Source organism: Loxodonta africana, chromosome 6 (genome assembly GCF_030014295.1).
Source record: "Loxodonta africana isolate mLoxAfr1 chromosome 6, mLoxAfr1.hap2, whole genome shotgun sequence".
Classification (NCBI taxonomy): Eukaryota; Metazoa; Chordata; class Mammalia; order Proboscidea; family Elephantidae; genus Loxodonta; species Loxodonta africana.
The window spans coordinates 77,409,100-77,435,552 of NC_087347.1; the positions used below are offsets into that span (position 1 = coordinate 77,409,100).

General features: G+C 38.6%; 1 protein-coding gene across 1 annotated transcript in view; it reads left to right on the forward strand.

Moving 5' to 3' along the window:
• Positions 1-5,916: 5,916 nt before the first annotated feature.
• LRP2 (LDL receptor related protein 2) overlaps positions 5,917-26,453 on the forward strand; it is a 155,622-nt gene continuing 135,085 nt past the window's right edge. The window contains exons 1-3 of the mRNA XM_064287447.1: positions 5,917-5,971; positions 22,496-22,603; positions 24,787-24,909. Of these exons, the coding sequence (XP_064143517.1) occupies positions 5,917-5,971; positions 22,496-22,603; positions 24,787-24,909 (286 nt within the window). The remainder of the gene's footprint in view (positions 5,972-22,495; positions 22,604-24,786; positions 24,910-26,453) is intronic.

The window sequence follows — 26,453 nt, forward strand, 5'->3', positions numbered from 1 at the left end:
GATTTGTGTACCCAACACCACAAATCAGGAACAGAAGAGTTCATCACCCCCCACTAAGTGTTCCTAGCTCATTAAAAAAAATTTTTTTTTATTGTGCGTTAAGTGAAAGTTTACAAATCAAGTCAGTCTCTCATACAAAAATTTATATACACCTTGCTATATACTCCTAGTTGTTCTCCCTCTAAATAAGACAGCACACTCCTTCCCTCCACTCTCTATTTTCATGTCCATTCGGCCAGCTTCTGACCCCCTCTGCCCTCTCATCTCCCCTACAGACAGGAGCTGCGCACATAGTCTTGTGTGTCTACTTGATCCAAGAAGCTCACTCCTCACCAGTATCATTTTCTATCCCATAGTCCAGTCTAATCCCTGTCTGAACAGTTGGCTTTGGGAATGGTGCCTGTCTTGGGCTAACAGAAGGTCTGGGAGCCATGACCTCTGGGGTCTTTCTAGCCTCAGTCAGACCATTAAGTCTGGTCTTTTTACAAGAATTTGAGGTCTGCATCCCACTGCTCTCCTGCTCCCTCAGGGGTTCTCTGTTATGTTCCCTGTCAGGGCAGTCATTTGTTGTAGCCGGGCACCACCTAGTTCTTCTGGTCTCAGGCTGATGTAGTCTCTGGTTTATGTGGCCCTTTCTGTCTCTTGGGCTCATGATTACCTTGTGTCTTTGGTGTTCTTCATCCTCCTTTGCTCCAGGTACGTTGAGACCAATTGATACATCTTAGACGACCTCAGGTACCACTCTTCAAAGTGGGATGCAGAATGTTTTCTTAATAGATTTTTTTTTATGCCAGTTGACCTAGATGTCCCCTGAAACCATGGTCCCCAAACCCTTTCCCCTGCTACTCTGCCCTTCGAAGCATTCAGTTTATTCAGGAAACTTCTTTGCTTTTGGTTTAGTCCAGTTGTGCTGACCTCTCCTGTATTGTGTGTTGTCTTTCTGTTCACCTAAAATAGTTATTGTCTACTATCTAATTAGTGAATAACCCTCTCACTCCCTCCTTCCCTCCCCTCATAACCATCAAAGAATATTTTCTTCTCTGTTTAAACTATTTCTCAAGTTCTTATAATAGTGGTCTCATACAATATTTGTCCTTTTGCAACTGACTAATTTCACTCAGTGTAATGCCTTCCACATTCCTCTATGTTGTGAAGTGTTTCATGGATTCATCGTTGTTCTTTATTGATGCGTAGTATTCCGTTGTGTGAATATACCATAATTTTATCTGTTCATCCATTGATGGGTGCCTTGGTTGCTTCCATCTTTTTGCTATTGTAAACAGTGCTGCAGTGAACATGGGTGTGCATATATCTGTTCATGTAAAGGCTCTTACTTCTCTACGATATATTCCAAGGAGTTGGATTGCTGGATCGTATAGTAGTTCTATTTCTAGCTTCTTAAGGAAGCTCCAAATCAATTTCCAAAGTGGTTGTACCATTTTACATTCCCACCAGCAGTGTATAGGTGTTCCAGTCTCTCAACAACCTCTCCAACATTTATTATTTTGTGTTTTTTGGGTTAATGCCAGCCTTGTTGGAGTGAGATGGAATCTCATTGTAGTTTTGATTTGCATTTCTTTAATGGTCCTTGCTCATTTTTGAAGTAATTAAAGACAGCACAGAAAATAAAATTATGTGGCTAATTTTTTATTACTGGATTTTATGCAAATAACACACACTTTCTACATTTCTTTCCCAACCACCCCCTCCCCCCAGGAAGTATTATCCCTAAGCACTGCTATGCCTTTTTTTTTTTTTTACATGTTGTTGTAAATAAATTAAAACCCAGCAACCCAGTTTTTTTTTACATTTTGTTGTAAATTAGCATAGCATAATTTGGTAAACAAATGTAGAAGGCGGGTGTTATTTGCATAAAAATACAGTATAGTAGAGAAACAAAACAAGCAAACAAAAAACCCCTGGAAAGACGGAGGCTCTTTCAGCATAATCATATAAAAAAATACTACCACAAACTGGGTTTCTTGCTAGTTTGGAATCTGCAAAGAAAACACACTGAGAAATCTCCCTTGAAGAGGAGGACAGAGGTTTATTTTTTATTTAAAGATTTACTCTTTGATGCCTGGAAAATGATTAGTTGATGTTTTCACAGAAGATTAAGTTAATGTGGTTAATTAACTGGTAATCAGATGACTTTAATCAATTAACTCCTTGTTAACAGTTTCTATAAATTTTGTAAATAAATGACTAAATCAGTAAATTGTACTCTTAAGATTAAAGGTTCCTTCCTGATTTATTATATTGATGAAAATTAGAGATTTTCTCCTCATCTCATTCCCTCCCTGCCCCCACTCTTACTAATGAGAAACCTTAAGCCAGCTTTCATTTGAGAGGAACACACCAGGGTAACTTTTAATATATCGTTTTTTTAAGGAAAAGTCAGGCTGTGGGACACCTTTGCTCCTTCACCTCAGCACATTTTGAAAGAATGATTTAGGGAACTGAAACTTAATAAGTAAGTGTGTACATAGTAAGTAACATTAAGCGAGAACGAGGGTGTAGCAAGTATGCTGACACTCTTGGATAAACTTTAACAATTAAGTCTTTTAAAGTTTTATTTTCTTTCTGGATGGAGGATATAATAAAATGAAACAGGGTCTGGCTCTTAGCAACAAGTGGATTTTAATGAATACCTTACGTGCTCTAGAGGGAGTTTATTGAACTATCTGGATGTGTTGACCGTGTTAGTCTCTAAAGCTTGATTGCATTTTTTTTAAATACCATACAGACATACAACTAAAATTTTGCTTTTTAGAATCATTATTGAAAATTCTCTTCTCTGTTTACATGACTTTATTTTGTCTTGAAACATATAAGCAGAAACACTAAAAAACTATATTACATGACCTCAAATATGCCAATGCATCTTCTGAAAGGCATTGAACACTCATGGGACTTGCATTGTAGGACGGATGCTAAAGGATTGTTTAGGGTTGCCTCAAGGAGGAATATTTAACATCTTCAATAACTTTTAAGGATTTAATAAATGTTTATGTAGTTGAAAAAATCCTATGTTAAAATGACTCATATTTTGTAGAATATTAAAGAGAAAATTCCTACAATTTCCTTGAAGGTATAGAAAACCAAAAACAAAATCCATTGCCGTCCAGTCAATTCCAACTCATAGCAAGCCTATAGGACAGAGTAGAACTTCCCTATAGGATTTCCAAGGCTGTAATCTTTACAGAAGCAGATTGCCCTATCGAGGAGTGGCTGGGTTCAAATCACCGGCTTTTCAGGTAGCAGCCAAGTGCTTAACCACTATGCAACCAGGGCTGCTTTGAAGGTATAGAAGGTAGTCTAAATTGTGGGAATGAGTTGAGACCAGTAATGTAAATTTAAATCTCAGGTGGCCAAGCAAAACTTTGGGCTTTTCCTAGCATTATAGATGTTCTCTGGCCATTCCCCCATTGCCCTTCCTCCATCCCTGCCCACGGATCAACTATCGCAGTAGCTTCTACCTGGGACGTGGTCAGCCTCTGGCTGAACCATTCCTGGTGTTGGGATACAGCCTGGACCTGGAGCTTGGGGATTTAGCCTGGCCACTTTGCAATGGGGGCAGGGAGGGGACCCCTGGGACCACTTGACCTCCATGAGCTTCAGTTTCATAGACTTTACAATGGGGGTTAGCAATTTCTACCCTATAGGTTCTTGGAAAGATTTAAAGCACATTGTGAGCATGCAAGGTTCTGCTCTTGGTGGGTATTCAGTAAACATTTGGCCCCCTAGGGAATCTGGTACTAAATCATTCATAGTTGACCAGTCTTGGTTAGGTCAGCGCCACAGAGCAGCCACCATGCTGTGGTCTTTTGAAATAAAGAAACCACTTGTCAAATTCTCTATCCATAGAACTTGCTGGGGAAAAAGCAGCTTGTTTTAGGAGGTAAAACTATTGGCGAAGAGTGTGGCAAGTGGATGAAGGACTACTTTCTCAGTAAATATGAATCAAGACACTCTGAGGTACAAATTTCCTTATGCATCATTGCTAATTTTAGGTCATTCCTTAGACTAGACATAGTTTAGGTAAAGATTCTGTAACGTTTATTGAACACATACTCAGTTTGATAAAGTAAAGGAATAAACCCAATTATAAGAACAAAAGGATAAATACATTTGCTTTGTGTGCTTACAGTTTATTAAATCTCAGAATATACCCCTTGGAAATATTTTTGCCAGGTGAGTAGAATATTGGCAAATCATCAACCTCAAGCGTTTTTAAAAATATGAACAGTGTTTGGTGACATTTGTTTAAACTTAGAGTGACCTTATGGATTGGGAGAGGCTGTCATTTGACAGCAAAACATTTGGTGCTCCATAAATACCTGGTGAACGGCCCTGACTCCACAGACAAAGTGAGTAGCTTTAGAGGATGTCATAGATCTTGAAAATTTACATCTGTTATTTCACATAAGGGAATCAGCCTCAAGCACAATCTTTGTAATTTGAGGGGATCTGTCAGTGATAGGTTGAAGAACTTGGCTTTATCCTGGACATGCTTTGCACATTTCCTGCTTCTTTACTAGTTCTAGTTTGTTCCCTCTGCCAAGCATACCCTCCCTCAGACCCACATATTCCTAGCTTAAGTGCCCTTCCTCTACAGTGCCTTTCTTCATCTCCGTTGAATGTTATGTGAACCTCTCTTACAATACCTGTCACCATACCATGAACTATCATTATTTGTACATGGACTTTATCTCTTCCTGTAGAATAGGATCACCGATGGTAAGATGATTGTCTTTCTCTGGTAACTTATGTCTGGCATAGTGCTATGCATAAACAGGAAATCTTTGTTGAATGGAAAGGTAAAAGAACAACAGGAGTTGTTGTAAAACATCTTCATAACCTAGAGATAGTGATTGACTTGCTCTGCTGTAGCAAAGATGACTACGTTTGGCTTGAAGAAGATAAACATTTTTGTCTGTGTCACATAACTTAGCAGTAGAGGGCTGGTCCGGCAGTTTCAGGGATCCAGCCACTTATCTTGCTTTCCACCATCCTCTGCTGGTGGCTTTCATCTTTAAGGACACCTCGTTGCCCAAGATGACTGCTGTAGCCATAGCCATCTCTTCTCTATGCCAGATAGTAGAAGCCAAAAAGAAAAAAAACAAAACCCAAACCCGTTGCTGTCGAGTCAATTCCCACCCATAGCAACCTTATAGGACAGAGTAGAACTGCCTCATAGGGTTTCCAAGGAGCACCTGGTGGACTCAAACTGCTGACCTTTTGGTTAGCAGCCATAGCTCTTAACGACTATGCCACCAGGGAAGCGAGGAAGGAAAAGAAGGGTGTGCCTTCTCTCTTTCAAGGAGAATTTCCAGAAGTTCTATACATCACTACTGCTTACATTTGACCTCACTGGTTAAACTTAGTCCTATGGCCACACCTAGCTGAAGAGAAGTTGGGCAATATAGCCTTGTAGCTGAGCACATTTTCAGCCTAAGTAAAGTTGTAATTCTGTAACTGATAAGGAAGGGAAGAATGAATGTAGTGGTAGGCCACTAGTGTGCTGGCCACACCTGTTCCAGTGACACTGGACATCTTGTGTTCCGCTATACAGCCCGCATTTCAAGGCAAGTCATAGACAATTTTAGCTGAGTTTAGAGGACAGAGACAAGGATGATGAGAGAACTGGAAACCAAGTTGTGTGAGGAATAATGGAAAGACTGGGGATGTTTTGTTTGGAGAAGAGAATAATCAGGCACAAAATGGTGAACACCCTTACGTGGAAGAACAATAAAACATATTCTGAATATCTCCGAAGGATAGAACTAGACCACAGATGGGAAAAGTAATTATTGACAGTGTCTTAAAAACAGAGCTATCATCAGCCAGAGAAATCATCTACTAAAGAGTTTATTTCATTAAGTTGTTAGTCGCCGTGGAATTGGTCCCCAACGCATGGCGACCCGCGCACAGTGGAACGAGTTGCTGCCCGGTCCTGTCCCGCCCCACGGTCAGTGATCCGCAGGGTTTTACTTGGGTGGCTTTTGGAAGTAGATCACCAGGCCTTTCTTCCATTTCATTAAACCAAAAAGCAAACGAACGAGCAAACAAAAAACCCAAACCCATTGCTGCTGAATCTATTCTGACTCATAGCGACCCTATAGATTAGAGTAGAACTGCCCCATAAGGTTTCCAAGGAATGGCTGGTGGATTCGAACTGCTGACCTTTAGGTTAGCAGCCGTAGCTCCTAGCCACTGCGCCACCAGAGCTCTTCAATTTCATTAAGTAGTGATAATTTTTGAAATTGCACAGAATGGATGTGTGTCCCCAAATTTGTCTATCTTTGTGAATTAAGTTCTATTTTTCTAGTTCACTTTTTATTTTGAGTGTATGTATGTTTTCTTTTTTAATCTCTGATATAAGAATCAGTTAAGGAGAGAGTAAATAATTCAAACTAAAAATGATATTTTAGTAATAACACTCAGCTTTTTTTGGAGGGGGAGAGATAACATTATAATTATGTTAATAAAAAAAAACTCAATCTGGGTTTCAGGTTATGAAGATAGGAGAGCAAAGAGCACCTGGGTGGTGCCAATGGTTAAGCCCTCAACTTCTAGCTGAAAGTTTGGCAGTTCCAGCTCATTCAGAGGCACCTCAGAAGACAGGCATGGAAATCAGCTTCCAAAAGATCGCAGCCTTGAAAAACCCTGTGGAGCAGTTCTACTCTGCACATGTGGGGTCGCCATGAGTTAGAATTGACTCGACAAGCAAATATATAAGTTAGAAAAAAAAAAAAACTTTAAACTTCAGAAGGAAACAATCTTATTCTTAGTTTAAAAGATCAGAAAATACTTGTCTAAAAAGTAATAATAGGCAACATTTTTGAACACTTACTTTTGCACCAGACACTATTATCTCGTTCTGTTCTCCTTATCCCCGTTTTTAGATAAGGAAACTGAGGCACACAGATTAAAGAACACCCACCATAGGGTTAGTTAAGATGGAATGTATCCTGGGGTTTGAACCCAGGCTGTATGACTCAAGGCATTTAACTCTGGAAAGTTACTTGACTTCTAAGCATTCTCCTACCGCCCACTGAAACTTTGTGATAGTATATGAAGCATGCAGCCCTCTGACTTTGGTTCTCAACCTACTGTAGAAGCTGTTGGCTTTTAGATATTCTGGGTTAAATGAGTAAATGAAGGGAAATACAGAATCTTTTAAATTGAAGACATTATATATTAAAATTTAGTAGGCGTTGAACCAATAGGGTGGCAAATTTATTGAAACATGTTGAGTTAATCAAGTGGTGGGAAACAAACACATGGCCAAATGAGCACTCTATACAGTGTACTTTTAGGAATGAGAATCAAGATCAATTAGCTTGATCAATTTCTTGATCAATTAGCTTTGAAACATTGGGCTCCCTTGTGTGTGTGTCTACATGGACATATACATATATACTTCGCATTGGGTAAAATACATATTTCGCACTAGGTAGGACTGGTAAATCTTGTGTTTCAGTGGAGGGGCTTCCTTGAGTTAGAAATAGTTGAGTGAAGGGTTTCAGATTACAAAAAACCAAATCTACAGTGTTTGAATAAATCGTGTTCATTTGATGATTCTCTTTAAGCTTTTGAAGTCATTGCTTTTGCAGTATTTCCTTAGGGCCTTTTTCTTCAGCCCAGATTAATCTAAAACACGTTACTGATCCAGAGATGTCACCACGTTCTCCTGGAAAGCCCCTGAACGGTATTTTAACTAGCCTGTGCTTTTATGGGAGAATGCTATCTCACTGCTGACGAGGTTTCTGGCAGCAGCAAAGATGGCTTTATACACGTACCATAACCTATGTGGTACAATATTAGGAGACCTGATAAGACACTCTATCCTCCTAAAATCTGCCACATAAGTTGGTGAGAAAGGTATTTGAACATTAGAGGATGCCTAAAATGCCACAATTAGAAAATTTATTTTTGTTTGAGGGCTTCCTATTTTCCTTTGAAAGTGCAAGTACCTATGGAAGACTTTAAAAATCACTTAAACCTTACTGTGAATCAGTCCACTTGAGAGCAGATTTTGAGGATCAGGGTGGTGAGCTGTGAAAACGCGGACCACCTACCTCACGAAGATCCAAGGGAAAGAGAAGGAAAGGATTTTTAGATGGGGTCGGGGGAAATGAAGCAGAGGTGGGACCATGTAAGTAGACAAGGCCCTAATCATCTCATTCTTGGATTATCAGAAGAGTCTGTTAAGTTTCAGTTCTTCCTTCTTCGTTACTTTACCTACCAGGCCTAGTGAAGTGTTGAGTGGTAATAGTAACAGTGACTATAACCTTGTCAGAGAACTGGCTTAACTTAGCTTTTGGCAGGAGATGGGGTGGTTGTACTGGCTTGCTTGCAGAGAGCCAAATCGTTGTGGGCAAAGGGTTTATTATTCCCTTACAGCACTTTCCTGACAATTGTTATTCTGCACATAGGTAAATGGTCTACCAGAGCTTCACTATATGACATATTTTTTTGGATTGAATTGGGTTTGGAGCATTTGCTCTGTGCAGTGGAGAATACTTAGGAGGGTGGTAAAGTCTCTGATTCCTTACCAGGGGAGACTGAAAGTGGGGTCATGGCACGAGGATGTCTTACTCTTTTTAGAAGAGTTAGATGTCTAGGTTTACACATTCCCATTCAACCAGAAGGAAGGTAATAAGGTAAAGTTTTCCTCTGAATGCATTGTAAAGGGTTATCACATTTTATTTTATTCATAAAAAACATGCTTGCAGTTATAGCATTTTTCTATTAAATATCTAAGAGCAAATTTAGAAAGTGAGGAAAATGAATGTCTTTAATGCTTTTAGGGAACATTTAAAATTTCATGTCTTTGAGTTTAGGATGTGGTTGTTAGTTGCCGATTGCCAGCCTTACCTTCTGAGATGCCTCTGGGTGGGTTCAGACATTTTGGCTAGTAGTTGAGCACTTAGCTGTTTGCACCACTCAGGCTGCCTCAGAACCTGGAGAATCTCTGAACTTTCTGACTGGAAGGCTTTTCACCTTAGTTCCAGTTGATTAAAATTCTGAATTTCTTTACTTCCTCAGTTCTGTGCCTATGAGGCATGAGCGAAGGACAATATCAAATCCTTTTATGACTATAGAAAAACAATAGTGTCCAAGTTTAATGTGCAGCATAATGATTGGAGGTCTGCTCTGGGAAAGCCTTTATATTTATCATCAACTTTTTGTGTGTTTATATCCTTAGGATATTTCACATCAAAATTCTAGAGGATCATCTGAGATAGTGATTTAAACAGATAAAATTATAAAAATGCTTATTGGAGAAAAATAGTGGATACATAAAAAGATATCAGATATCAGTGACAGGAGAGGCTTGATTTTTGTCTCAATCTGGGTCTGTGTGTCCTAGGATCAATCTTAAGTTTTAGTTGCTTGTTTGGGCAACAGGTAGGGCAACCACCATCATCCTTGCTTTCAATGCTGAATCTCCTGCTAAGCAAGGTGCCTCAGGTTTTGGAGATTTTCTCTCAATCAGATATTAGGGGAAGAAATGGATCCTGTTTGGTGAAGGTATTGATTCCCAATTATTTTACTTCCTAAACTCTTAGAATGTTTGAGTTGGAGTAGGGGTGGAGTGCCCAGGAGGGAACCACACTTCATGGAGGGACCGCTGCACTTCAGGCACTATGCTAGTGGTTTATAAAGATCTCTTTAATTCACCAGGACCTGATTTTGCAGGTCAGAAATTTTGCAGGCTAGAAAACTGTCAATGAGAGAGTTTAAATCCAAGTGCACGATGCTAAGTCATCTAAGCAACAAATATTTAATGAGCGAAGATTCAATAGTGCATAAAACAAACAGTTCCTGTCCTCACAAGGACATTTGAGTTTAGAATGATGTAGGGGATGGAGTCAGTGCTATTGCAAAATTTGGAACTCATGTTTTATTGGTTTTTAGTATTTTTTCCCATTGGTGTCTTCTTATTTTAAGTCTTTTGAAAAATCTAAAGTTCTTGCTAAATTTAACATTCTGAGTATTAGTGCGTTCATTCATTGGCTAATTCAGAAATGTAACTATAGGTACTCTAATTCCCAGAATTGAGACAGCCACTGAAAACTATTTTGACCAGATAGATCCCTGATATCAGTTTGTTTCCTTGTGATCGCCTTTTCGAAAATATAATACAGGTAAAATTCCAGTGAAGAAATAGTTATAGTTATTTGTGTTCTAATTAATCGAGGTTTTATTGTATGTATTTTCTAGTGTAGTTTATTACTGAAAGCATAACTTTTTTCTAGCAGTAAAGTTCTAAGATTCCATTTAAGTGCAAGGTTAAAAGTTTATATTTATAATAGTGGTAATAGATACTTACTATAATTACTTAAAAAAATTTTTTTTTTATGATACTTAAAATACAGATTAGGTAAAATCTTAGGAAATACACTACATTTTTTCTTCTTGTTTCTGTCAATCATTACAGAAAACTTGTAATTTTATTTAAGCTGCTATTCATATTGGGACATTATAAATTCAACATGTGGGCAGAAAACCTGAATACCATTTCATTATACATGGGTTTCAGTTGGTGACAATATATTGTTGATGCTGTGTCAACAAGCTATTTAGTTGCTTCAAGTCATCGCAATCACACTGTAACACAAAGTGATGACATTTATAGAGTGGAAGTGATTTGGAGACCTATAAATGTGGTTTGAGCCCAGGCCTAACAAACCAGTGCCGAAGAACTCCTGGTGCAGCAGATGTACCGGCGAAGTATGTGCTGCTGAAGTTCTTTTTGCTCAGTCGGTTAAAGTCAATATGGCAGAGGAGACACAGGAAATTCAGTGTGCTCTAATGTAATAGCGGGTTAGCAAAATCAGCTTTCCATTCGAGTCTGTTATAAACCAAAACCAAACCCGTTGCCGCTGAGTCGATTCCAACTCATAGCAGAGTACAACTGCCTCATAGGGTTTCCAAGGCTGCAAATCTTTATGGAAACATACTGCCACATCTTTCTCCCGTGGAGCAGCTGGTGGATTTGAACTACTGACCTTTTGGTTAGCAGTCAAGTGCTTAGCCACTGTGCCACCAGGGCTCATTAAATTGGAAGAGACTGTCTAAATCGCAGGATCCATTGTAAAAGTCCACAAAACATCAGGATCTCAAGACTTCATCATTTTCTGAAAATCGTTTTGGCTTCATCTATTCTAATGCATCGTACATTGTTCATTTAATGAAGCCCAACCGGGTACCAGGAGATACAGCAGTCCCCTCTTATGCAGGGGGGATACGATACATTCCTAGACCCTCAGTGGAAGCCTGAAACCGTGGATAGTACTGAGCCCTATATGTACTGTGTTTTTTCCTATAGATACATACATACCATGATAAAGTTTAATTTATAAATTAGGCATCGTAAGAGATTAATAACTAATAATAGAACAATTACAACAATTATTACAGCAGTTTCATTTCTGGGATGAAGGATTGGTAGAACCATTCCATAAACAAGATGGCTGTCACCCACGGTTACTTGAAAACAAGCACTAGCAACATCACGACAGTCTATCTGATAACCGAGTGACTAAGTGACTGATGGGCAGTTTGTGTATACTGCGTGGATACGCTGGACAAAGGATGATTCACCACCTCCTGGGAGGGATGGAGTGAGATGGTTCGAGATTTCATACTACTCAGAACATAGCACAATTTCAAACTTGTGAATTGTTTATTTCTGGAATTTTCCATTTAATATTTTCAGACCGCAGTTGACCACGAGTCTGAAACCATGGAAAGTGAAACCCGGGATGAGAGGGTACTACTGTACTGTGCTAGGCACTGGGAATACAGAGCTATTTACTACTGCCCTTAGGAGCTCACAGTTTAGAATGAAACTTTATTCATGGTGGAATCGTGATAAATTTGTCACCTTACTATCATCCTTCTTTTGATCACTTAACCTCTTCTGCTTCTTCTTTCTTTTCCAGTGTTTCAATTCAACTATCAGGTCATTACAAAAACATTGTGTAAAGCATTAGCAAAACCAATTCTTTTAAAAAGGAAATGATTTATATGCATTTTATATTTAAAAATGTTGACTTCAGTAATGTTGACTTCAATTTACTAGGGGCTTAATTATCAGTACCTATTGCCCAAGAAAAGACTCTTAATTCTTTTGCCATTCTTACTGCACAGTATTTCTTAATAGCTTAAGGAAATTCTTACTTTGGCAGAAACCATACATGTCCATGCCCAAGAAAAGACTCTTAATTCTTTTGCCATTCTTACTGCACAGTATTTCTTAATAGCTTAAGGAAATTCTTACTTTGGCAGAAACCATACATGTCCATAGCTATGTCACGATTGAGGTGTGTGTGTGTGTGTGTGTGTGCCCGTGCCCGTGCCTGTGCCTGTGCCCTTTAGCTATTTTCCTAATGGTTAAACTATTGATAAAGTTCGGTGCTTTTGTAAATAACAATGTAATGAACCCACCATAAACATCATCATTCCTGATAGGGGTTGTCATCAGAGTTGCTTATTGATATTGAAACATTGGTTGCTTCAGAATAAACGATATGCACCGGTTCATCTCTACTTACTGAAAATGTAGACTGAGAGGTTATTTAGTTGCTAGCATATAATTTGTGATTTATAAATCCACTTAGCAGTTACATACTGGGCCAGTTTGAATTTGGGCTATAGCTGAATAAGGAATAGTTGCCAATTTGTACCAGCTTGAGAGACAACAGTAGGCTTGGTCTTTTGGTTTGAGGTTAAGGTGCAAGATGCTAGGTCTCATTAAATCTAGTATCTGGACACTGATTGTTAACCTTGACACCCCACATTTCCTCCTTTCCTCCATTTTTCTCTTCCTCTCTCTCCCTTTTCTTTTCATCCTTCTCCATCTCTCCCTCCTCATTCTTCTCACTTCTTTAGTGATTATTGTTGTAACTTTTGGAGTAAGAGAAGAATACAGCAAGGTACTAGTATGACTCACTCAAGGAGATCCACCTAGTGGTTATGAACATTTTAGCCTATGACTATAGAGAATCACTAAAGCCATCAATTGGGAGTAATTTTCTTCTCTTTCTGTTTCTATTGTCATAATTTCCAGTTATCAAGCAATTGTTCATTTTATAGCTTGGCAATCTAGTCTGCTTGATAAGATGACTGAAGTAACAGTGATGTTTGCAGCTTTAATGGCTCTGTGCCCATTTGATTTATGGTTCAACACTTGGGACTAATTAATGAAAAAAATCCTAGTTTGATGCTCTCTGAAATGAGAGCTGGTCTACCACACTATAAACCTAAAGCAGGAAAACTGCCTGCCTGGAGATGTGTGTAGTAGCTTACTTCTTTTGCGTGTCTATTTGCTTTTTCAGTGTTTGTTTCCATTCAACCAATTTCCAATTTACATTACTAATCAAGAAGCTCATATAGGAATCCTTTAGGGGATTGGAGTTGAAAAATCAGCTCTTAAATGGGAGTGATTTATAGTTTCTGTATAAAAACCAAACCAAACCTGTTGCATCAATTCAAACTCATAGCAACCCTAAAGGACAGAGTAGAACTGCCCATTGGGTTTCCAAGGAGTGCCTGGTGAATCTGAACTGCTGACCTTTTGGCTAGCAGCCCTAGCTCTTAACTACTATGCCACCAGGGTTTCTAGTTTTTGTATAACAAAAAACCAAACCCGTTGCTCTCGAGCTGATTCAGACTCATAGGAACCCTACAGGACAGAGTGGAACTGCCCCATTGGGTTTCCAAGGAGCCCCTGGTAGATTCAGACCACCAACCTTTTTTGGTTAGCAGCTATAGCTCTTAACCACTAAGCCACCAGGGTCTCCAGTTTCTGTGTAGGACATGGTAAATCATTAAGTGCTGAAGGGCATTTACTCTTTCCTTAAGTATAGTTTGATTCCTTGTGTCCTTATTTAACTAGTAGCAGACTATCTTAAGTTTTCTTCTGTTTGAATAGCATTCTTTTCAGTATCTTCTATCTAAGTACAGCTCTTTGGCCATTAAAAAAAAGGGGGGGGGGCGGTAAATAACCAGGTAGTCCCTGGAAGCTTAGAGGGAGGAGGAAGTTCTTGGGCTTGGGTTTCTTCAGTGTGGATGGGGAGCCTCATCTTCAGGAACCTCAGTTACTTAGCTGATAGAAGAAGCACTGCGTGGATTATTCAGGGCAAGTACAGCAAAGACTAATACAAATACAATTTCAGTGTTTTGTAGTGGCTGGCAGGAAGTTTTCATTGCTGAATATTCTTGGTAAAAATTTGGAGGTTCTTTTGGATGTATGAAGCAATTTAAATGTTTTCCAATTAATATTTCTATTTTTTGTGAGTGTATATGGCAGGGGTGGGGAGAGGAAGTTATTTCCTGTTCTGATAATAATAAAATAGAGATGGAAAAATTGTACCATAAAGCAGGTGTGCTTATGGCTGTTTTCCATAGCAACAATCCTTTACATAAATGCAGAACTGCTTGAGGATTTTAGAGTTTCGGCTTGTTTTTTTTCTAATGTGACCGCCCCCCACCTTGGAAACGGTAAGTCTGTGGAGACCAACTGACCACACTGTGGAGCATTCCAGGGTGAAGCAGGCCTCCCTGGAACTTAGATTCTTTATCACACTCCCAGAGAGTTCATTTTGAGTTGCTGGTACTAGCAGCTACAGCATGGTATTGCCCAATCCCAGGCCTTTTTATTGATGGGTGGGAGGGAATGGGGTTGCTGTTTAAGAAATTTTATTATCTTTAGAAGGGAAGAATTTATTATAGGGGCTTTCTTAGATGATCTCTTTCATGTGGGTTAAGACTTTTGAGCTCTGAATGTCCAAGCTGCTTAGAGGTTCTAAGTTGATCTCAACTGGGAGGTGGTACCGCCACTCTCAGAGGGTATTTGGATATGTTTGGGGGTATTTTTTGTTGTCCCAGTCCTGGGGGATGGGGACTACTGGCATTTAGCAGGTGGGGGCCTGCTTTGCCCAGGACAGTTTTTCAAGTTGAATAATTATCCCACCCTAAATATCAATGGCATCCTCTTAAAAATCACTGAGAAGTGTGGCTTTGTTCAATGCTCCGCTGCTGTGAACTGCCTGTCAGCCTGGCTGTCAGCCTGGCTGTAGGGGTAGGGGGTGCTCACTGAAAAGTAAATGGTGTAAGCCACTGGGGGGAAAGGGAGAAAGACAGGTAGCTCGTGGTTAAATGAAAATGGAGAATTGTAGCTTAGTTAGAAAAGTTGGTAGCATAAGTTTCCCATTTCCTAGAATTGAGAGGCTACTCTGATAGTTGTTAAATGCTGGGGAGTCAGTTCCAACTCCTAGCAACCCTATGTACAACAGAAAAAAACACTGCCCAGTCCTGTGCCATCCTCACATATTTGAGCCTCACTGTGTTTGAGCCCATCATTGCAGCCACTGCGTCAAGCCATCTCGTCTTCCTCTTTTTCACTGATGCTCTACTTTACAAAGCATGATGTCCTTCTCCAGAAACTGGTGTCTCCTGATAACATGTCCAAAATAGGTGAGATGAAGTCTCACCATCCTTGCTTCTAATGAGCATTCTGGCTGTACATCTTCCAAGACGGATTTGTTCATTCTTGGTTATATTCAATATTCTTCACCAATACCATAATTCAAAGGCATCAATTCTTTGGTCTTCCTTATTCATTGTCTAGCTTTTGCACGAATATGAGGTGATTGAAAATACCATGGCTTGGGTCAGGCACATTTTAGTCCTGAAAATTATATCTTTGCTTTTCAACACTTTAAAGAGATTTTTGGCAGTAGAGTTGCCCAGTGAAATATGTCATTTGATTTCTTGACTGCAGCTTCCATGGGTGTTGATTGTGAATCCAAGTAAAATGAAATCTTTGACAACTTCAATGTTTTCTCCATTTTTCATGGTGTTGCTTGTTGGTCCAGTTGTGAGGCTTTTAGTTTTTGGTATTAACTGACTGTTTTGAGGGCTGGCTGAATTCTGTGGGCTGTATGTTCAGATAAGGGGTTTGGGGAGCACTGGGCTGGCAGCACTGGGCATCCTAGGGAACCTGGTGGCAATTTGTAATATATATGGAAGTGCTTTGGATTAGGTCTGGAGCAGCTTTGTAAGGCCTGCAAGGTGAGATCCACCTCCATGGGCAGCCCCTTGGTGAACCTGCTCACTGAGCTTATGCTCTGGGTAAGGTTCTGGGGAATGAAGTGGAGCCATCCTAGCACAGGCTTTTATCCACCCAGAGTAATCTTTGGTTTTAACACAGTTACTGGCACGAACCATCTTTAAGCCTTTCTCTCTCTGGTTTCCCCTTTACACATATTTGTTCATGCCACTCTTTTGCTTGGCATTCAAGGTCCTTTACTCTCCAAGAAGTTCCTTCCCCATGGGCCAATGAGGCCTGCTCATTAGGCCTTGAAAAGGCTGCCTCTGGTCCTTAACTCCTTGTTTCCACCCTACACTTAGCCTGGTCCCTCCCTCTGCTCACACACCCAAATCCTGCTGATCTCCAAAGGCCCAGTGTAGTGCCATTCTCCTTCTTGAAGATTTCAGACCGCTCTAGCCCATGATGTTATTTCCCCACCATCCCTCAGACCAGTTGATTTTTATTGTCTCCGCTGCTCATTTGGAACCAAATCACCTACTTCATCCAGAATAGCTTTGGAGTCAGACTGCTTAGTTGTGAATCCTGGCTCCACCAATTACTAGCTGTGAGATTTGGTCAAGCCTCAGTTTCTTCATCTATGAAATGGGGCTACTAATACTGTTGTTGTGAGGATAAGTGAAATAATGTAGAGAAAACAGAATTGTCATTTGTTTCCTGGGAAGTGGGATTACAAAAGAGGAATCCCACAGGTCATGGGTCTGAGTCAGACTTTTTTACCTGTGTGACCTTGGGAGAAGTTGGTTAATGTCCCTGAGTCTCAGCTTTTCCTCCTGTTAAATAAGTATATTTCTCACATCATAAGTTTCAAAAAGAATCCAATCAATGTATATAAGGCTTTATATATTGCCCGGCACATAGTAGGTGTTCATTAAATAACAGTTATTATTGTTGCATGGCTATTTAATTTATAATGTATAAATAACTTGTCCTCAATTAACTTGCAAGCTCTGTGAAAAAAAGGACTATATCTTATCTTTTTTTTTTTTTCTGGTATCTTCCTGAACATTGTATTCTTTTAGTTCTTTTTTTTTTTTTTTCAGTTAAATGATGTGTCTACATGGTCACTCATCAATTGACTTTGGGTTTTGTCCCAAAGTCCTTGACTTCTTGAAATGGCCTTTCGATGTTGTTTTACTCTAACAAAACATCAGCATTCTGAAACAATAATTTGGAAAAAGCAATTGACTCAGTGGTTTGTAACGTGGATTAAAAAAACAAAATAATTCCAGCTACCTATTTGGCAGTCTACTCTGAAAACCAGGAAGCTGAGACATGACACAGAAAAGGAGTAGTAGGTTGGTTTATTGTGCATGTCTTGTTTCAGTTCCATCAACTGAGTCTTCAGTTCCATCAGTTGATATTAGGCAGGGCAGGGTCCCCCACAAAATTTGTTACTATTGCTGTCATGGCTAGAGAGTAAAGTTTTGGAAATAAGCAAGTGACCCTAAACTTTCAAAAGGTGTCAGGTCTTGTTGATGAGGGTAAAATGTAGGAATTGTAGTAAACCATCATCCAGCTTGTAAATAGCAAAAGCATGTCTATTAATACAAAGGTAATAACAAATACAGAAATACAGAAAAGTAAAGTAAAAAACTATGGAAGAATTAAGGAATTACCCCTTAAAGTTATTTGTTTCTTTGAGTTCAGAGAAGGTAAGACTATTGACATGATTTAGTTGTACATGTTTTTTAAAAGAGCACATGTATCTCCTCATAGACCAAGTAACTGGAAGGATCAGCAGATGTTAAGAGGATCTAGCAGGGAAATAGAATTTGCCTTATAAATTACCTTACCCTGTTAACTTTGGACAGTGCTCCGTTGACTATGGAAGAGAATTCATGGGACAGAAAAGAAACTCTTAAAAGCAAAAGATACTGTATCTGTTTTTAATATGACTTGTTAATGTTTTCCTTTTTCTTAATTCTGGATATTCCTTTTATTTCAAATTCCAGATTTTATTTTCTTTCTATGGGTTTAAGATTGTGAACTTCTATTTAACATCTCATTGTTTGTCCTGATATATAGCCCCAATATATAATGGTCCCAATAGACTGAATTTTACAAAGGGGAATCATTGTCACATGAATGTGTGTTGACTACCCCGTGCGTGCCCAGCGCTATGCTAGAGGCTGTAAAGGATAAAGAAGTGTGTTCTTAATCCAGTGCTGTCCCCTCCCCTGGAAAACAAACAAAGGACTTTCCTCCCACTATCTGTTACTCTAATATCTTATCCTAACACATTCTTAGTCTAACACTTAGATCAGGAAGCTTGGGATATGGCTATTTATAAAGAAAGGATTACTCTTGTTTTTCTCCAGCACTGGTGATCTATAACATCGGAAAACAAGTTTATCCCCAGGTCCAGATAACTTTTTCTGGAGAGGTCAAAACTCTTCTTTGATTTCCCTGCATTGCTTTTGATCGTTCAAGAATATTTAAGTGCAATGCTAGTTGCCAAGTAAACTGCTTTTCCTTCTTCAACCCAAGTATATAAACACCATGGATTCCACACTAGCTTGATTAATTAACTCAATTAGTGTTGACAGCAACTTTGGAAAAAATGTTCACATTTATTTTGAGTTTGGTAGAATAAAAATTAGTGGTCAAAGGCAGTTTAAATTAGTGGTCAATATAGCATAGATGCCAGAACCAGACTTCCAGGTTCAAAACCTTGCTTTAAACATATTTGCTCTGTAACCTTGGATGAATTCTGAGCTACTCTGTGCCTCAATTTTTTTATTTCTAAAATGTTCATAGTAATGACATCTAATCTCATGGGGTTGTTTTAAAGATTAAATGAGTTGATATTGGCAAAGTGCTTAGAACAGTGTGTGCCGTATGCCAAAAATAAAATAAAATAAAAACCGAAGCTCATTGCCATTGAGTCGATTCCGACTCATAGCGATGCTATAGGACACAGTAGAATTGCCCCCGTAGAGTTTCCGAGGAGCTCCTGGTGGATTCGAACTATCAACTTTTTGGTTAGCAGCCATAGTTCTTAACTATTATGCCACCACAGTTCCCAGTGTGCCATATAAGCATCATTTATTATGATTCTTGGAAAAGGCAGGGGCTAATGCTGAGGAAGGCAGGGTGTTCATTTGGTTCTGTTGGTTCCTTGTCAATGGCTGTCTGGTTCATAATAAGGTTTTTATTTCGCTATGAATCATGATGTTTTCCTCCTTGGTTTTTATTTGAGGGGGAGTGTTTTAAAGTTATAAAAATACTTGGTTGAAAAATTACCTTTTGGTTAAAGCAGAATTGATCAAATATGAGTGTTTAGAGATAATTTGTGGAAAAAAACTTTCAAATTTTACTCTATTTAGAATATCCCTTAAATTCAGTGGTTGGCTCCAGTGTACTAGCTCATTTTATTTTATTTTTTCCTCCAAATTATTAAACAACAAAGTGTAGATAATATCTAGTGACCTTTGGAGAGGTTGTGCGTAAAGGTTACTTATTCGAAATAAAACAGAAAAAGTGCATGAAACACACACGCACACACATGCACACAAACCCACTGCAGTTGAGTTGATTTCAATTCATAGTAGACCCATGAATCAAGGCACCTGCAATTGTTGTCAGACCTGATCTAGGCCTTTTCAGCAGCTGTTTGTTTTTAAACAGCACAGGATCCTTTTATAACAGAATGAATGACAAGCTCCTGACACCAGAGGAGCATGGAGGCCACCTAGCAATGATAAAGTATCAGCTTGTTTTTTCTGGAGAGAAATTTCCAAACAGTTGTCATTTGGGAGTTATAACAGGCTTGGAAGTTGCTATTGAAAAGGTGAATTTGACAAATGAATTCTGGTAGCTCTGTTGGTGAATTGAATAAATTGGATTTGATATATTACTTTACATAACTGATTTGGGGGACTTATTTGCAAAATTTCCCTTACCAGTTCCTTGTGTGTATGTGTGTGTGTGTGTGTGTGAGTGTGTGTGATTGTAAATAATTGGCTTTGAAGTATTTTAAAAAGTGATATTTGGGTGTCTTTTTATGACTTTTTATGTTCTTTTCATGGTGCGTTGGACATCATATTTTAGCTAAAATATTACGTGGCTTCAAAATTTGACTTGTAATAAAAGTTGCTTAAGAAACAGCATTAATATATATTTTCAAAACAGACAATGTATTGTTCTGAGAATTTTCTTCTGTATACTGCATTTCTAAATTTACACTATTCTTTTTCCCACGGTAATATGAAGCTATTTGTAGGTGAACTGACCTTTAGGTTGTTATAATTTTTCAGTCAGAAGTTATTAGATACTAAGGGAGATGTATGTACTGAATTTACAATGTATTGCATTGGATTACTAACAATAGACCTAATTGATAAAAGTGATTTAATATATGTTGTATTAATAGCTAAACCTCCGAAGCCCCTAATCTCCTGTGGAAATATTGCTTTGTAGAACAAAATCCAATGAGAAGTTCTGGGATTCCAGAGTGAATTTGTGCATTCCTTAGGGGCATTTTTGCAAGGGAGGTTGTTGTGTTTTAAAGGTAGTTGATAAGAGACCTGCACCACCAACCCCAGACCTGCACCACCAACCACCATCATGCATTAGTCTATAGAAGGTATTTGGGTGTACGTACTCCTGTACCACTCGGTACCACCATTTAGCCAAGGGAAGTTTCTGACCATTTGCAGCATACATTATAAATCAGGATGTCACTACCAGACAATCAGATTTGAACATTCCGTGAACAAAGTAACCTATATCCCCTAGGAATAGATCACTTAACTATGTTTATGTCATGCTGTTGATATGCCTGCCTTTACACAAGTCAGGATAGCACATTGTTTATTTATTTTAGGAGTAGGTAATTGATCTGTATATTTACCTTATTTTGAGTTAATTAGCCAAAAATTGAAATGAGTAACTTAACATGATTGCTTAAATACTTTGGGAAAATACAATTATCCTTCCAACCCTGAAAATTATTCCTCTACCACCTTGGGTTTGTGAAATAATAATTTTGAGTCTTCTCTAAGTTGTGCTGGTGTTGGCTGCTCTCTTCAGAAAAAATTTTCCTTATATGGCACCTAATGCTGGGGGAGGTCACTGGCCAGATATTTAGGGAAGCTCAGAGGATTTCCAGTCCCCTAGAGAGACCCAGGGAAATTGCTGGATATATTTGTTGAATGAAATGAACTTGTTTAAGTTATATTCTAGCATCACCAGGACGACTTGAGGATGTGAAAGCCTTTGGTGCCAAGTGTGTGCACTCTGGCTGGTTGTAGGGATGTTTTTTTTTTTCCTGTTTTTTATTGTTTGCAGAGATGAGCTTACAGACCTGAAATCTTATAAATTATTATTTTTTAAAAGCCAAAATGTTAGCCTGAATCTAGGAATGAAGGCCTATAACTTGATATATATGATTTAGTAATAAAAGCCACTTTAAAAAATGTGGAGTGGGGAAGTAGGAAAAAATATAGTCAAGGTAACGAAGTTACTCATGCTGCTTTCATTTAGAGACAATCACTGTTAACATCCTGTCCTTTTTCTGTGTTTTTTTTTTCCCCTTCATATGTAACCTTATAGGTAAAATTTTGTATTCTTATATTCATTATATTATAAATATTTCTCCAAAACATTTAGGTCTTTGTAACCATTTTTAATAAGTTCCTAATGTCAGTAAATATAACATTATTTTTCTATTATTAGATAATTAGGGGGTTTGCAATTTCCATATTGTAAAAATAATTGTAAATAATGTCGTGATGAAAATCTTTATACATACACCTTTGCCTAGTTCCCTGATTAGTTCCTTAGAAAAAATAACTAGGAATGAAAATACTAAGTTGACCCATCTGTACATGGAAACCTCTTTCCTTGGCACAAATATCTGAGTAAATAAATACTTCAAAAAGCAAGGTAAGGAGCACTGGCGGTGCAATGATGGCTGCTAATCGAAAGTTGGTGGTTCAAACCCACCAGAGGCTCCCAAGAAAAAAGCCTTGGCAATCTGCTTCTGTAAAGATTACAGCCAAGAAAACCTTAGGGGGCCAGTTCTACTCTGTCACATGGTGTCACTATGAGTTGAAATCAACTGGACAGCTCCTAACAGCACAACCACAAAAGCAAGTTACATCTTGTCAGGTTGTTTCTAGCTTTTCGGATGGTTACATCAATATACACTGTTATCAGCTATGTATGAAAATGACCTTCTTACTGCTGACCCCCAAACAGAATACTGACTTTATAAAAATGTTTTTCTAATTCTGTAACATTTAACATTTCTTTGATTAGTAACTAGTTAAATGGTTTCGTGTTTCTGATAAATCTGTATTTCTTCAGCAAAAGGTCTGTGTGGCATAAGTTTTTACTGTTTTCCTGTTGCTTGATGTCTTACAGAATGTGACAGTCAGCATTTTCGCTGTGGAAATGGAGTTTGTATACCTATAGCCTGGAGGTGTGACAGGGCCAGAGACTGTTCTGATGATACGGACGAAATTGGCTGCCGTAAGTGGGGAAGGGCCAGGACAAAAACTAAGAAGAGCTTCACAGTGGTTTCTTCCGTAAGAGAGAAAGAGCTGTGCCTTTAGTGTCACAGCCAGGACTGAGCTCAAGACTTTTGAGATCTCTGTGGTTGAATAAAGAACCGATGGTATTAATATGTCATTCCCTTTTTAGGTAGAGATTCAGTTCACATTCATTTCTATCTTAACTCTATCCCATGACCATGACCTTGATATGGAAACAAATTTGGAAAAGGTTATCTAAAGCCTATAAACAACTATATCTGTTTATTGGAAACCCTGGTGGCGTAGTGGTTAAGTGCTACAGATGCTAACCAAAAGGTCGGCAGTTTGAATGCGCCAGGCGCTCCTTGGAAACTCTTTGGGGCAGTTCTACTCCGTCCTACAGGGTCGCTATGAGTTGGAATCGACTCGACAGCACTGATTTGGGTTATCTGTTTATTTACTGTGGAAATTTTGTGCACCAGGAAGAACAAACAAAAAATAATGATATCTGAACTACTGTGATTTGTAACTAAAGAAGGAATCATTTTTATATAAAGAATGCAGTGTAACTTGAGTGGGTGATCATAAAGAGATCACAGAATTGGCCAGTGTGGCTTCATGTTTAAAAAAGAAATTCTAGTTAAAAAATATGATCATATAGTAACTCAGGAGCCCTGGTGGCACAGTAGTTAAGAGCGCAGTTGCTAACCAAAAGGTTAGTGGTTTGACTTCACCAGCTGCTCCCTATGGGGAAGTTCTACTCTGTTCTGTAGGGTCACTATGAGTTGACTTGTCAGCAATGGGTTTGGTTTTGGTTACAGGTATAGTAAGTCAACTTTTAATTAGTTATAAAATTACTTTCAAATGTATTTCTTCATTCTCTGAACAATATTCTGAGTTAGGTTTCAGATTAGTAAACCGAGATGTGGAGAAGTCATTTGCTAAAGGCCTCACAGTTGGTGAGTGACATGCCCAAAGCCCAGCGCTTGAGTTTTCCCAGCTTGCCCATAGTCTCTCAGTCACACCACTGCAATTTCATGCATTTTGATAGGTGAAGGACCCAGGGCTAATATCCACAAATCAGGAAGTGAGCTGAAAAATTAATTTGGCTTTGAATTGTTGGCCAAACTATGACACAAATAGAAGAGGCAAAACTTGGTGTGCTGTTTAGAATGACAATGCATTTGAAAATGGGAGGAATGAAAATGCGAGGAACAGGTTCTAGTAGGGCTTCTCAAACTTTCATGCACAAATGAATTACCTGGGAGCTTGTTAAAATGCATATTTGATTTGGTATGTTTGAGGCCTGAGATTCTGCATTTCTACAAGCTCCCAGGTGATGCTGCTGGTCTCTAGACCACATTTTATAGGGACATGATCATCTACTGTTTGCCTCCTCGGGGCTTATAGAGTTCATTTTTAGGTCAAACACTCCGGGCTTACAGTGTTCGGTTTTAGGTAAACCAAGAACAGTATATTCTTGGATTAAGGAATAAATGACTGATTATACCAACAACTCTTTAGCGATTGTTATTGCATTTCAATGTCACATAACAATAACAACGACAGCAGTGACAGCAACTAACATTACATGGCACTGACTTAATTTTTATAACCAACAATAAGATAATAAGTCCCCATTTTATGATGCATACATAGAGTCTCAGGAAGCTGGGTCTTTTCCAAATCTCATGGACTTTCCAGTTCATCATGAAGCTTCACTATCAGTTATTGCAAAACTTTTCAAATAATGATAAGGTGCTCCTTGGAAACTCTATGGAGCGGTTCTACTCTGTCCTATAGTGTCGCTATGAGTCAGAATCGACTCGACGGCGCTAGGTTTTTTTTTTTTTCATGGTTAATTTTAAATAAGTTTTAAGTAACTTTAAAGTTTTAGTTTAGTACTTTTGTCATAAGTTTGTGGGTAGGTGTGTTTTAGCTGTTTGTTTTATTCTCTGTTTTTGTGTTACTTTGGATCTTCAGTTTGTTGTAATGCCATTGCTGAGATTATTTGATAGTAAACTCTGATTAAAGTCCACAAACTATAATATGAGGCAAATTACTAATTTGCCTTGAAATAAATTGAGCAGGAGTTTATATATATGTTTGAAAATAAGCATCGCTTGCTGGCCTAGTGGGCTGGATGTTTGCCATAATGAGTCCTTTTCTGGTTTGTTTTAGCTCGCCAACCTTGCGAGACAGGCCATTTCCAGTGTTATATTACTGGGGTGTGCATCCCTCAGTCCTGGGTGTGTGATGAGGAGATAGACTGTGAAGATGGCTCAGATGAACATCAGCAGTGCTGTAAGTGTTTCTAGAAGAATCTCATTTTGTCCCTATATACACTTAAAATCTAACCTGCCACCAATATGAAAGCAGGTCCTTAAAAGACAAGGGAGTCTATGCAAAGCAATTATACTGAGGGGCTGGATGATACTGAAAATGTGAATGTGTTGAAAAATTATGAATATATCCCAGAAACTTCAAAATGGGATAAGTTTTCTGTATTTTAATTTGGATTATATTATATTCAAGGAAGAAATAATACATTACAGGTAGGACTCTTCATTTGTGTGGTTGGCAGTTGGATGAGTTCTTTTGCTTGTGTAGTAAACTCTGCATTCAAATCTGCCTCCCCTTCCACCCCAGGACATTAAACCCTCTTCTTTTGGATTGAATGAAGGTGGGAAGTAGTAGGTGGGTCTGTTGGAGGCATTCTTTGTAGCTACTTCAGTGACTGGTGTTGCAGCCGCCATCAGATGATCTGCAACAAGAAAGAAACAGCGATGAAAAGAACCTTGGCAACTACAGCATTCCTGGACATTGCCGGAGTTGAGAACCTGAAAGAACCCCTTAAATTCTATTTTCTTTGGGCTCAAACAAGAAAGGAGTGTTTTAATGGGTTTGAAAATACTTTTGCATGAGAGTAATCTTGGGTAAACGTAAAAAGGCAACCTGTGACAAAAATGTCTATTATGTGTATCATTCCATTGCTTTCTCCATTAAGAATACCTGTATAATTTAACTATTATTGTATCAGTGTGACTGTTTTTAACTTCAAGGAAGCAAAACCAACACAAATGATTTAAAAAAAGGGGATTTATTATCTTACGTAATAAGAAGATTAAATGTAGAGCTGCTCAATACAATAACATTATCCAAGTTCTCTCCATTTTTCTGCTCTGTCATCTTTATCTAATTGGCTTTTCGTGGTTACAAGAAGGCTGCGGATGTCCCAAATTTTACATCCCCATAATGCAACTTTCAACATCTAGAAGAGAAAATATCAATATTCTTTGACCGTGTTTCTTTGTAAGACCAAAGAAAACTTTCCACAAGTCTAGATTCAACTGAGATGGAAGTTGGGGAGAAGATACCAGGCTGCAAGGAGCCACCTCAGGTTCTTGACCAAATTGTTCTCTGGGAGAGTTCAGGCCTAATCCCTGTGTGGCATTCACCTTTGAACCTTACATATTCTACTTCATTAAATGCACATTCCACAAATCTGTGCCAGTTTAGCTCATTCTAAATGTCCAAGATCCTGCTGGCATTTTTGCGTAGTCATTATCTTCAAAGATCAAAGAAGAAACAGATATTTTTGATGGCTCTTCATATGGGAATGTGTTTAGTCTTTAGATAACTGGTGATGGAGATTCCTTGGCCTTCAGTAGGTCCTGGATGCATTTATAAAAGATTGGAATTTAGCCCAGGAATTTAGTCCAGCTTGAATGTGAATTCTTTTCATTTGGCATTAGATGCCAAGGATCCTTTGAAGAAGAGACTAGAGATCCTTAAAATTCTCATGGGTTTGGCTTTGGTTTAAATCTGGAATAAAGACTATAATTAAA